Below are 14,355 nucleotides of genomic sequence, written 5' to 3'. Positions count from 1 at the left end.
ACTTTTTATGATAACATTAAAACTTTATCCTTCCATATAAAATATTACTCTCTCACAGTTTTGGTTCAGCTCGCCGCATTACTTTATTTTCAGTCGTCACGATATTATTGTAAAACCGCAAGTTTAATTAAATTGACATATTATTGCAAATTTAGACACATATGAGCAGTCATTTTCTCCTTTTCAGTGTGACCCAAAGACTCCTGCATAACAGCACAATTTAAAAGTTTTCATACCAAATAATGCATATTTCTTAAACATACTTCAACCAAATCATACCACGCAATATAATAACGTTCTATATACTTCTCGTTTTACATAAGAGCGGCAGTTGTTGGGACAAAGTCAACTTTTTCCATGTCTTGTTGCATCAAGAATCCAGCTGCAAAGTGCTTTTAATTACACTCTGCTTTGAAAATGTTCCATCTGAGGCATATCCAATCGAGAACAAAGTAGATTTGTACCCCCCCCCCCAAAAAAAAGTGGATAATTTAAGATTGTATAAGTCGATACCATGCGTGAGCCTTGAAGAGTGTTCTTCTGAGACCACTGATTAATTGGAGAGATGAAGAGCAGCCAGTTGCCGTGGAGCTTTCATCTTACAGGCATAATTTGAGAGCGGGAAGGCCGTGCTATTATGAATATGGTATGGTATGAGCCAGCTCACCTTTCTCAAAGATCTCCTTTAGCACTCCCCTCTTGATCAGTTCATCTCGACTCTGTCGCACCGACATCTTCCTCTCCAGTGCTGGGTGAGCGGGGAAAGGAAGAATATATATTCAACCACCGGTTTTTGGTATCCTCGCTTAAAATTCTACGGTCGACAATATCTCAAAATTGCATGAACTCCGACGGAACGGTCCAGCATGTCGCAAAAAGGTAACAGGAGACTTAAAGAGTCACAAAAACATGCATGAGTAGGTCAATCCATCCACTTCTATAAGGCTCTCATCCTCATTAGGGTCGCAGGCTTGCTGTTGCCTATCCCGGCCATCTTAGGGCAGTAGACGGGAGACACCCGGATCTGGTCGCCAGCCAATTGTAGGGCACACGGAGACGCGCAACTAATCATGCACCTAATCACACCAAAGTACAATTTAAAATGTCCAATACACCCGCCATGCACGTTTATGGAATGCGGAAGGAAGCCGAAGTGCCAGGAGGCTTGGGGAGAACATGCAAACTCCACACAGGAAGCTGGAATTGAACTCAGGACTCTGAACTGTGAGGCAGACGTGCTAACCATCGAGCCGCCTGCGTAAGAAATGTCCTTGAAAATTGAATGGCCGATTCATGGATCAAAAGCCTCTTGTGAGTTTTGCCATTCAAACAATCAGAATATGATTAAAGTAGCCAGTGGTGAATCCATGTAAGCACCGTTCATTTGCAGTCTGCACACAAAGGAAAAAAAAAAAAAAAACATCTCCTGCTCTATAATCACTATCGAGTCTTGCTGTGGATTTCAGCTTGATTAATGCACAATCGGGGGTAGTTGAGTTGAACGCCGTTAAAATGCTGAATTGTGTTGTCGAGATATGAACATAAGGCCTTGATTAAAAGAGGCGATAAAAGCCCAAAACCCAAAGAACTATTTCAGCAACACTTCAGCGTTCTGCATAATGCACAAAAATGGCCGGTAGCTAGCGTGCAGGTCTATTTTTAGACTTCGGAACATAGAGGCACTTAACATCTTCTGTCGGGAGGGCTTGAGCAAAGATGTTAAGAAATCATATTCCTTGTTTCAAAATCCACCCCGGCACAAAAAGCAATTAAGAAAGTGTAATGAGGATGAGCTGCAACACTGTGCACCATATGTGCTTCACATATCATCAAGGGGTGCGGACGAAAATGAATCGTCAACGTCTATTGGTAGTGTTAGTGGCCTCTAATTAACTCAACCTGTGTCAGCATGGATTAAAATAGCACACGAGGTATGACAATAAAGAAATGCCACAAAACAGAAACTTGATTTTGATTTCATAGAGATATTTTACGTCAAGAGGACGACCGTAATACTGTGTATATAGGGAAATGAACTATTTGACCACATGCAGAATTTTTGCCAAATTAGAACCGAATTCACAGTTTCTCTTTTTATGTTTGTTCTTTGTCAGGGTCTAAGTTACCACAGGTGGGTGCTTTGTCAGCACTGACGGACTGTCCGTCGGTTGTGCCAACCACGCCCCTTTTGCTTCTTGAAATATAATTCAACTAACTTGGATGTTTACCTGCTATATTGCTGCATCTTTAAAGTACAAACTGCAGTACAACCAAGCAGTGGGGAAATATGCTCAGTTGAGTGAATACAATGGGGTGTTACAATTCACTACTTAGCTATAACGCGGCTGATTTTTATTTTTATTTTTATTTTTTTACCTTCCTGCTGATAAAAGCATTCTGGGATGTGTTTCAAGTAACCAATGAATGCAGACCAATTTACATTCTTTCTCTGATTGGCTGTAGGCCAGGAAATGCAAAATAAAAGTTTTAATTCCCCAATTAAAGATTTTTTTTTTTTAATTAAATTCAACTTCAGCAATACATTGTTTCACTTGGAGTGTATGTCAGAGATTAAATTGAATGAAACTGTCTTCTATAGCTGTAGGGCAGGCATTTATAAGTGAGAACCGACATCCACCATTTGAGAGTCATGCAAAGCATGATGATGCCATTTAGTGGACATGATTGTTAATCGCATTCTTGTCCCCTGTATTAAACATGATGCTGTACTATAATATTTAGTAAAGTAAGGTTTACTGGACGTTGGCCTTCTCATTGCATATCTGGTGTGTTTTATCATCATGCAAAGCATTAACAATTGTTGCTGTGACTGACATTTTTTGTTTTGTACACGAAAATAGCATTTTTTTTAAACTCAAAGGTACTCAAATTACTCAAGGACTCGTTTCACCCCTACGAGAGAGAGTGTGCACTAATTAGCTGCAACCAGCATATTTCACTCTCAACTAGGTTGAGATATACAGCTATAGAAAATTGAGATTCATCCACGCTTGACAAGTGGCCTTCCAGGGGTATTATTTATGCTCACTTGTATAAACACAGGCGATTCCACCCGCCTTGAAATTGGTTGATCTAACCTCGATTTACCACATAGTTGAGCGAGAAAAATGGCGTCAAATGCTAATCGTCAAGCATTAAAGCATTCCAAGCACCTGTGGGACACCCCCAGTTTACTGTTTATCCAAAATGTAAAACAGCAAGGGGCGGAGTGGGGGAAAGCCCGGCTTAAAAAGTCACCGCCAGATAAGCAGTGCGCCCATAAACTTCGGGATTATACTTCAGTTTCATCCAATATGAAAAGTAATTACACAAAGCCTTGTGTGACATAACTGTTAGGCGACAGGATGTTGCGCGCTTACGCAACGCCATTTAGCCTTAATGAGAATGTATCTTTGAGATTTGTCAGTCAGTGTTTTTTTTTTTTGTGGCGGACATATTCATCCTTGCATTTAGCCAGCCAACGCCGCGGAAAATAGCTGCCTCGGTCGCGTCTTAGACTTGGAATTGCAGGCGATTTCATCAGAAACGTCTGAGGAGCGCAAAAAGACATTCAGCCCAAATAATGGCGTACTGTAAAAACATCGCAATAGTCACACATCATTACAAAATTACTCACACTAGCGTGTTTGAACCTTGTGTGATTTCCCCCCTCCCTCTCCTGTCCCTTGCTGCAGATTACTTGGAATCTCTTTGTTTATTTCTACCGTGCGATGAGATTGAATGAATAACTGGTAGGGAGAGCGATCGCGTTAATCATGACGCCTACACCGCTTTGGTGCGAGGATAACAGAGCCTGCCGTGGCCTTTTTTTGACCCTGAGGATTAGAGAGTTCTTTTGTTTGTTTCGATTATACAGGATGTGGCTTATCATCAATAACTGGGAAGGGATGATCATTTTTCAGTGGTTTCCCGAAGGCAGCTGGGATAGGCACCAGCGAGCCAGTGAACCTAGTGAGGATCGGCGGCTATGGAAAATGGATGGATGGATGACGTGCACGTTTGCCTTTGTGTGACTGTGCCTACCATGTTTTTTTACTTTTCTACCATGTTTTTTTTTTTTTAAACCTCATGGAACATTTCTATTATGCAAGGTGACTGTTATTAATAACTAGGAGTGTTCCGATAAAACTTTTTCCACTTCCAATCAATACCAAGTCTAGAGTACAGTACGAGACTAATATCGATCAAATACTTGTATCAATCCGAAACTAGAATGAATGGTGCATGATTTTATTATTTATTTCTAGTCTAAAATTTTGAAAGAGAACTGATCAAGTGATTCTATGTATAAAAAAAAAGCAATCGTCAGCAAAGATAACTATGAAAAAATTTACAAACTAATTCCATACATTTGGGTTAGCTAAAGTCAGTGCTTCTCAATTATATTATGCCAAGCCCCCTAGGAAAAAAAAAACTTTTCGCACCCCCCACCCCACTCAACGCGCTGACTATAAATAAGATTTTTATCGATGAAAATTGTTTAAGTATACCTAAACCTGTACCTTTTTTAACATTAACAGAAGAAAAAAACAACATGAATCAACTTTCAACAACTGCTAATTATTTTTGAAGGGAGTGACCAATCATGCTATTTAGTTCGGATTATTTCTAGTCATTCTTTATAATTCTGTTACGCAAAATGCCAGTTATCAATAACTGGGATAACTGGCAAGGAGTGATTGCATTACAGTAATTGTATGCCATGTCCACACTGCTCATGCGCGTGTGCCTTTGCATGACAGAATGTGCAATGGATTTTTTTTTAAACCATGGATTGCTTCTAGTCATACGGTTTATTTCTATTACGCAAGATGCCAGTTATCATCAATAACTGGCAAGGAACGACTGCTACGGTGATTATATGAGATCTACATGTGCTCACGCGTCACAGAACGTGCTGTAAACTATTGAACCTGTTATTTTGAGTCTTTTTATTTTATTGCAGAGCAAGAGTTGAATGAATAACTGCCAACACCAATCATGAGCATCATATTGCTTATAGCCCATATGTGCTGTGGATATTTTACCTTATGGAGTATTTCTGATTGTCTTGATTGTTCATATCGGGCAATGTTTCCGTTTGTTTTTGCCAGGGATAAATACAAACAAAAAAAAAAAGATTCTGCCAAAATCAGAAAATCTATTTTAATCCATTTATGACAGGAGTAATACTTTTTTTCTATTCAAAAAGCAAATTACATTAAATTTTCCGCACTATAAGGCGCACCGGATTATAAGGCGCACCCTCAATTAACGACATATTTTACAACTTTTTCCAATACTCAAAGTAATAATAAGTCAAATAATAACTCTAAATTCTCAATAGCATAATAACTCAATGTCAATATGATCAAACTCGTTCAACTGTAAACACTCAAAAGAAACAGGTAAAGCTTACTTTATCACTTCATTCCCCATCTACGAAACCCAATCTCAAAATTGATCCATATATAAGGCGCACCTGATTATAAGGTGCACCATCAGCTTTTTTTAAAAAAAAATTCAGGCTCTTAGGTGCGCCTTATAGTGCGGAAAATACAGTAATTGAAACACTAGGGAAACTTGTGAGTCCTTAGCGAAACGTAGACACATAAAGATTGCCAAAGGGCGCTAAACCCTTATTATTTAGTCTTCACTGCAAAACTGAAGCCAACCGAGGCGCTTAAACATCCACCAGAACTCAAGATACGTGCAAGTAGAATGGCGCTAATCAGGAAAAAGCCTTAAAATAAAGTTCTATTTTTGGATGCCCCTGTGTTGAGTTGGAAGGGGCCCGAATAGCCACTCAATCTGCAGCGAGAGATGAGAGGATTAGGCGCTCATCAGAGACTCGGCTCAAGGCATATTAAATCAGACTGGCATATCTGAGCGCTGCCCGTATTGATCTGAGAATGCTTCGCTTCCACTGCAAAGTGACCCAGATAGTCGGAACACGTCCTAGCAAAGCCCGGAGGCTCAACGCTGATTTTTTTTTTTTCCCCTTTCTGTTTTTGTTGTTCCCGAGGCAATCCGCTACGCTTGAAAAAGAGTATTAAAACTTTCATAGGGACTTATCAATGAAAACCTCGGGCATTACCGTATAAACATCAGAGGCTTGGCTAAAACTCAATGAGGCTCGTACAGTGGGTTTTAAATTCGTATTTCGGGCTCATAAGCAGTCTATAAAAAATAAAATGATGGAAGTCTAAACTTTTTTCTACAATGAATTAAGCAGCAAAATCCACCTGTTACAGGGCGCGACTATGTTGCCACTTGCAATTGACAGTTGACAGCTTGCAAGAATCAAATGACCAAACTCCTAAATCAGGTCAACTGTCATTGGTCTTTACGTATTAATAAATACTACTTTTTGATATCAATGGTGTAATTGTATTCTTTGTGATCTCAATGTCAATCCAAATCATTATGATGATTATTTTTGCAATAGCCCCAGTCTTGTTGTGCAAAGGAGAAATGTGGATGGATTTTCTTCGCAGCTCAACTTGCATTGAGTCTTTACAATATACTGTCGTGGCAAAAAAAACCACCAGAATTAAAATGATAGTGATTATTAGTCTAAATTTGATGTTGTGTTCTATTTGAGAGTGCTAGGTAGAAAATGCATTTTTAAAAAAAAAGCATCCCATGAACTCCAAGACATAATGATCAATCAATTCTCTGCCATCAAAATTTTAATGCCCGATTTATGCACTGATATTTAGGTACTAGCTGCTGAAAGGAAGCATATGAATTGACTGGAAAAAGAGCTTGTACAATAAAATCTTTTCCAAACAAAAACAAAACAAAGACTTGGATATAAATGCTATGCACTGACGATTATAAAACAGTAACAAATATGGACAAAAATAATACAGATATTGTCAATCGCCGCCACAACTGCGTCAATGTGTCCAGATCATCCGTCTCAGCGTTGACTGATTACATGCGGCAAACGTCCCGTTTTCCATTTTAACATTGATCAATTTGAGCGCGGTTCAAAAGCTACATCCGAGTCGATACTGCACGGCGAATGCGATAAGCGGGCCCTCTCCGTGCGACTTGCTTTCTGTTGGGTTTTAAAATCTCATCTGGCTTTAAATCAAACTGCAGCTAATAAATGTAAATGTACAATTATGCTGTAATGATTGTTCCATTACTGTTCTAAAAATATTGCACGCTTTCAGGTGAAATAAAGAAACGGCGAGCTCACGGACATAAAAGCAATGATGTCACGGCATCATAAAATGTTCAGAGCACTTAACGGCATCCACTCCAACTAAGATGATGTCATCCTGCTCCTAGTGGGATTATTTGCTTGGGTAGCAAGGTGAGGTTATGCGAATACGTAATTAATCCCTAAGGAAATTTGGTGACTTTTAATGACTTTGATGAAGTACTCGCTTTCTTGTTGATTAATGCTCAATTCAAGTCGCCGTACCATCATGGCTCACAAAAGGTCGTTTTCAACATTGTTTTATCAAAACCTCTCAACGTAGGCCCATGAATTTCTCGCCTGGATTTTATGTGACAATGTGTATTCCGGCCTCTGAGCTTCATGTGAAGCGAGTTCACTTCAAAACAAAACATTTCACTCAAAAGGACCCATGTGACAAGTGAGCGTGCACTCCTACCGCGAATCAAAACAATATTGGAAAAACAATAGCGGCGGGTAAATTATTTCAAGAGCAACCTTTATGTAGAGAAAAAAAAAAACAAGCGTTAAGCACCTTTTGACTCTCTTTATTCAGTGATGCTTGTTAAAATGACATGGCGCATATATATATATATATATATATATATATATATATATATATATATATATATTTTGCATGGTCATTTAGTGATCCTTATGAAAAAGGTGAATAAATAAAGCTCGACTCTTAAATAGACACCTCCTTTAAATAAATGTTACTGCGCAGAACGCCCCAAAAGAAAGATAATACTGCACTTTGGGCTGTCATTATCGAATCTATTCAGTCAAATATCCCATTGATCATTCCGCCAAATAATCAAGCAATCGCCTCACCTTTTTTCTTAAATACTCCACTGAGATTGAGCATGAGTTTGAGTGGATATTACTACTCATTTATTATCTTCTATATATGCAAATTCGTATAGACACCCAAAAAAAATTGCCCATTCTGACTGATTAGCAATTGCATTTAGCATTAGCACAATATTGATAAGATAAATAAATGACTGGTGCACATAAAAACCACAAAACAAGAAACACTATATGAAGTACTGTAGACCCACTTGAAATTGTGTCTTAAGCCAAAATGCGGTGATCAAAAATTCGCCTTATTTTAAAAAAAGTCATCCACTGCCAGTGGTGACAATAGATGTCAAAGATCAATTTAACAGGCCTGACAGTGAATTGACACCATCATACACTAGCTTTCACATCTACAGTCAACAATGGCCGCGAGAGTTAGCAGCTGTGACCATTTTTAGTTAACAACTGCTTCCCTTTTGAAACAGAAAAAAGTAAGTCCCTGTCAACCAATCAAATGACAACATCATGTCCAACGCCGCGAGTGACAAACAAATAAAGGCCTCTCAAGTACACGCCTTTTTTAAATAACTGCTCGTATGCAGAAAGCCACGAGAGAAATGAGTCATAGTTTGTCTTCAAATTAGGGCAACCTGCCTCACGTAGTAGTAGTCAGGTGCATCCACTTGGATAGCACCTCTCCACAAATAGCTCCTTCATTTAATGAAATGCCTGGTGAGAAGAAAGCCACGCAAAATATCCAGCTTATCGTAGGTCCTGAAATAGCAGGATGTGCAATAATCCACGCCTTTGTCTCCATTTGCCAAAAGGTGTTTCCACGTGAATAAAAGCCCAACCAATCAATGAACAGAAAAATAATCAATGGACACAGTAAAAAGCATGCCTTGGATCCATCCACACGTTGCATTTTTAAGTGCTTCAAAACAGCAACCAAACACTAAAATAAACATTGAATGTCCTGTTTTTTTTTTATTTTTTATTCATTACTCCTTTTGATCGCATCATCAGAGATCTAACTAAGTAAACCGGAACATCCTCTCCCGTGGAGACAAGATTGAGGTCTGCTTGTTCCACGCGTTCCTCCTCTTAGATGCAATCTGACAAAAGAACGTCCCCGCCGTCAAGCGGACAGGCAGTAGAAATCGGGGATGCGTCAGCCTGAAAATATTCCATGGGGCCACAACCAAAACCGAACCATGTCCTTCACTCGTCCCTCACATTATCAGAGCGCTAGATGGGGAAGAAGAGGAAAAGGAAAGCTTCAAAAAGCCAAACAATTTCCACCATCTTCTAACGAGCCTCCAGACTGCAATTTAATGCATCTTTTTAAATGACCTTCCCCGTTCCACAACCAAGTACACACGACATTTAGACTTCAGTGAGCAATGTAGGCTAATGGTACTTTTTTGAACATGTGTGTTGGCAGAATAACTGTGCAAGTAATCAGGCTGAAAACGTTGCAGAGTGCAAAACATTGAACTCGTTTGAACCAGGACACAACTTTGGAATTTGCCTGGCTTTATTATTTGTAACAGCGTTCTCCCTGCCCCAGAATAGAAATGGTATCAGTCGAATTCCAACGCCTTCATCCATTGCTAAAATATGAATAGACAAGTGGTGCTCAAATGGGGTTAGATGAAAGCGCTTCAAGGGACTTTCCTGCACGTATCATCAAACTTCATTTAATGCCATGACGGGAAGAGTGTAGTTTTCAAACTAAAAGCAAATTAATCGGAACATGGTAGAACTTTTTTTCGGCGACGTCTTTGGGAAACACGTGAAACATACGAATGTGCATTGTCATTCGCGATGCGATTATCCTGCAGACAAGCCAAAAATCAAACAGGTGACAATAAAACATGATTTACCTTCTAGAGTTGCTGAATATGCCTAGAGAAACCCCTACAAATACAGTTTCAAAGTCTAACAAACATTTTAACAATGGACTCTGGCCTTCCGACTTGAAAATGCTCTAAAAGCTAGCATTAGCAACCAAATTCACATCAAATTGGAGCCCAAAATCAATAGCATAATATCACAAATTTTAACCTCCATCAGGACAGGACAACAAATAATAAACATACCGACTGAAGTCTGCTTGAACTTGTCGCTCTTCTTCTTCCTCCATTTCCAGGGCTTGAGGAGGCGTCCTAGCGTAGCGAGTCTGCTCCGACATCGGATGGGAGGGGTGTGGGCGCCGGAGACCAAGGATTCGGATCGCATCGCGCCCAGCCTATCGACCTCCTCGGCTGCAAGGGAGTAAACGATAGACAAGGGAAGCTCAGATGAGGTTGCGAAGGTGACGATCGCGAGCTATCGCTGCCAAAAGGGCGAGCGGTGCATGCAGCACTTAAGCTCACGTAATGTCCAGGCGGCGTGAATCGGCGCCAAGTCGCCTCCGGAAATCTCAAGCAACTGCATGAGCATGAAAAAACTGCATAACAGACAACGGAAACAAAGCAATTTCTTCTACTAAACCCAGAAAAACTGAAAAAAAAATGTAAGAAAAAAATAACTAAAAAATAATCGGAATAAATAAATATAAAACATACATATACAGTCTTAAAATTACACAAATGAAAACTAAAATAAATCCCGTTTTTGAAGACTGATGGTTTTTTTTAGACACATTTTTCAGACAGACTGAAATGCCAGAAAGTGATCCACATAAATCTGCCAATAAACTTTGGGCAAGTTAAACAGCACATCATCAAGGAGCACTCGCTGAGCTTCATTCAATATTAAAAAGACGACACCCTTCAGAGGGCCGTGTTTGGTTATGCATCAAAAATTGCTTAGTAGTTACAAAACCAAGCAAAGTTGTGGAAGCCAGAGGTTTTAAACAGTTCCCTGTAGTAAACAGGCAAGCCGCGGTACACTCAAAAACGCGACTTGAGATCTATTAAATCGGAATTCTAGCGGCTCTTGTCACCAATTTACATAAACGTGTTTCTGAACCTCCTGGATTCGTATTGGCATTTAAAACCTAAAGACCTAGCCAACAAATGATTTTTGTAACTATCTGTATACTGCCATTAGTGTACAATTATTATAGGTGATTAAGCACAATATGACAATGTCGTCTCTATATAATATATTGTCTTTTTATGTGTCGAGTCAAGGTTAGCTTAGCATTAGCAACCAAGGTGGTCCCCGCCATCTTGATCGATATCATAATTTGTCACTCCACACAATACGAAAAGCAGCACCTTACAAATCCTTTTTGTAAGTAAAGCTTTTGGAACTTAATGGAACTTAAACAATCTCTAGTAACGCCATCAATAACTCATTCAGTGCCATTGACGACTATAGACGTCAAAGATACACTGCTCCTGAGCTCCACTGAAAACTACAGCAGTCAAAGATCTATTTTAAATGAACTGGCAGTGTAGTTGATAGAGGTTTTAAAAGCTTGTCGAAACACCAACACGCCACCAGATGGCACTAAAGAAATACCGGTGTTGCTGTAGCGTGAGCGCAAAAACAGCAAATAGGTAAGTTTTTAGCAAATAACAGAAAAAATTTTAAAAAAGCTGAGAATTGTGTGTTTACTGTACACAAGCGACGAGAAAGTAAATTTTCCTTAAAAACAGCAATCCTTCAAGGCAATATGACAAAACGGAATGACCGGCAACCTCTATCCAAGTGTGAAATTGGCGCCAAGGTCAGTACATCGCTCTACATGATCACCCCAGACACCGGGCCAGCGGCTCTTTGAAATTACGTCACAGTCGCTCCCGTGGTGTTTGCCAACATGACGGTATCACTTCAGATGGCACACAGCCACCACCCCGGGACAACGCAAAGCGAGCGATGGCAAAGCGCTGAAGTTCGCAAGCCATTTCTCCACCGCCTCGCGGCCAACGTTTGGAGACGAACGCCAAGCATTACATCGCCTGATAAATAACAGCGTGGTCACTGCTGATTGAATCCAAGCGGAATTCAAACAACTTCATTAAAAAGCTTCGATGGAGACAGGAAGGAAGTCGTTTACGCCGAGGAGCATCCGGCGTCCGCCAGATCGATAACGAGCAAGGTTTCAATTTTTAACAAAAAAACAAACACAAGTGATGAGTTTATTGCATGACAATGAATTGTCAAAGGGGTGTTTTCTGAGCCAAAATACAACATCAAAATACGACAAAAAAACGACATTTTAGCGACCTTTACACACCTTGCAGTTCTTAGCACAATGTCTTAGCAAGTGGCAGTGCTATGATTGTTTTTCGCTTCTTTTCTTCTTATAATCTAACTGATGACATTGACTAATATCAATCAGGGCTACTAACATCATTTTTGTCAAAAATAACCTCATTTGGAACTTATGGGTCAATATGTTCAAGAAGAATAAATTAAGACGGCTTGTCCTATGTGGTCAATATTTTATTCTCTGTATGTTTTCAGAAACTGAGAAATCATGACACTAAGTCATCCGCTGATGGCTATTGGTGTCAATGATCCATTTTTACTGTGCTGGCAATGAATAAGTTAAGTCAGTCAATGCTTTGACCGCCGTATGTCAAAAATCAATTTTAATTGAGCTGGCTGAGCTCAGTCAAACTAAAATGTGATCCAGTAAAAGAAAACTTGCTTAGATTTGAGAAAACTCACAATATGCACTGGGATAATAAGTAAAAATGTCAGGAAATGCAAAACTGAAAACATTTTAAGCATAAAAACCGAAGAATTTATTGTTACAACAAAACTTTAAAATGTAGCATTTAAAAAAAATGTAAGTAATGATGACCAACACAAAATACACAACATTAACGAGGATTTAAATGTGAAAGTAAATTAAGAAATACAAATGACACTTTATATACAAAATTAAAAAATGTTTAAAAAGGGTCAACTTTGGCAAATGTAGATATAATAAAGACCCCCAAAAATCCAGCATATTGATTTGTGTCTAATGTTAATGCAGTGAAGATCAGTTTTGGCTCGATATCTTTGACTCATTTGAGCCACCCTACTAAGTCCTAGTGTGCTCAGCAAAGGACACCCTGGCCTTGTTGCATCGGTCTGAATGGGCTGTAATTCTGTCTTGCTGAGACAAAATGGACACAAATAAGTACAGGCCGGATCTAATGAGAATAATCTCAAAACAACAACAAAACAACAAAATCTCTTGTTTGCAACCCAAGATGGCTGAGAGATGATGTCACGAGACAACTGAAAATGGCTTGAAGGAATCAGCTTCGCCATATGTATGGATAATGATATGTTTTGTCATCAATTAGGGAAGCGGGTAACTAAAAGTGGAATCATAAAGCGTACAAATGCGTTGACTGAGCGGTGTGGTGCAAAACGACGACGATGAGAAGGTGGAGGAGTGCGCGTGTATCCTGCATGTAGGCGCCGCAGGGGCCCCCGGTGGGAGCACGGCACGCACGCCACCGGCCCACACTCACCCACTCGGTCACTAACTCACTCACCGTCCTGCGTGTCGTTCCCGCGGCTGCAGTTGCTGCAAATGTGCTTGATTTCCTTGCCGATGTGACAGTGGATGGCGAAGGGCGTGTTATTGTTGTTGTTGTAATGCGCGTCGACGCCGCGCTGGCCCTTCCTGCCGCCCAGGGACATGATTTTAGCCAGGCTGAAGGCGTTCTTCTTGGGCTTGTCCGCGGCCAGGACTACGGCCGGGGGGGCGGGCGCCGCGCCGTGCGGAGCTAGCCACCAGGTGCCGCGCATGGCGGCGGGCGCGGGCTCCGCGCTTAGGTAGTGCGCAGTCTTGAACATCTCGCTCCGGCTGTGCCGCGGGGGAACGCGGAGCGCGAGGTCGACTTGACGGACGGTAGTGCGGGGCTGCAGTCTGCGGTAGTCTATTGTGGCTAATCCACCATCGGGGAGCAGAGCGGCTCGCCGCGCTGATTGGCTGAGCCGTGCGCGCCTCTAATAGGCAAGCCGAGGCAGGCCAGTTTATTTTGCTTGGTCACGTGGTAAGCGCGCAGCTTGACGACTATAAAGCAGGGGCGATTCTAGTGACAATAAAGTAGGGTTACGACGCTCCCCAAAAGGGCATGCTTTCGAGTCACATTTTGTACGATTTAACACCATCTTATTGCCCCATTTGTAAAAAAGTCGTCAGTCAAAAGCTACACTGCATGTGGCAATCATAAACTGGAAATGTACGTCATCACGCTAATACTTTACGACGCATGGACGGAAGTTATTTCTAATTGGACAGAATTTGGTGAAACTACTGCCGCCTAGTGGCTTGGTCCGTGCTGTTCTCGTTATGATCTAGCTTTTACACAATCAGGAACTCATGTTACACCGTTTTCAGTCACACACAAAATTACTCAACCCAAGCAAACCTTCACGTAGCATTAGCTAGCTAA

General features: G+C 40.6%; 1 protein-coding gene across 4 annotated transcripts in view; it reads right to left on the bottom strand.

Annotated features, from left to right (window-relative positions):
• Window positions 1-14,355, bottom strand: part of LOC148414410 (phosphatase and actin regulator 1) — a 37,020-nt gene that overhangs the window by 14,975 nt on the left and 7,690 nt on the right. For 2 of the 4 annotated variants that reach the window (XM_088428585.1, XM_088428587.1), the window contains exons 2-3: window positions 10,099-10,263; window positions 668-748 (exon numbers count right to left, since the gene is read on the bottom strand). In XM_088428585.1, the coding sequence (XP_088284711.1) occupies window positions 668-748; window positions 10,099-10,263 (246 nt within the window). Of the gene's footprint in view, window positions 1-667; window positions 749-10,098; window positions 10,264-10,374; window positions 10,735-13,449; window positions 13,878-14,355 lie in introns of those variants that run through there. The other 2 variants (XM_088428584.1, XM_088428586.1) reach the window with 2 other exon arrangements.

The sequence above is a fragment of the Hippichthys cyanospilos genome, chromosome 12 (assembly GCF_059441005.1).
Source record: "Hippichthys cyanospilos isolate Australia breed blue-spotted pipefish chromosome 12, RoL_Hcya_1.0, whole genome shotgun sequence".
Lineage (NCBI taxonomy): Eukaryota > Metazoa > Chordata > Actinopteri > Syngnathiformes > Syngnathidae > Hippichthys > Hippichthys cyanospilos.
Note: the sequence above shows the minus strand (reverse complement) of the source record. Positions and strands in the feature narration are given on the sequence as shown.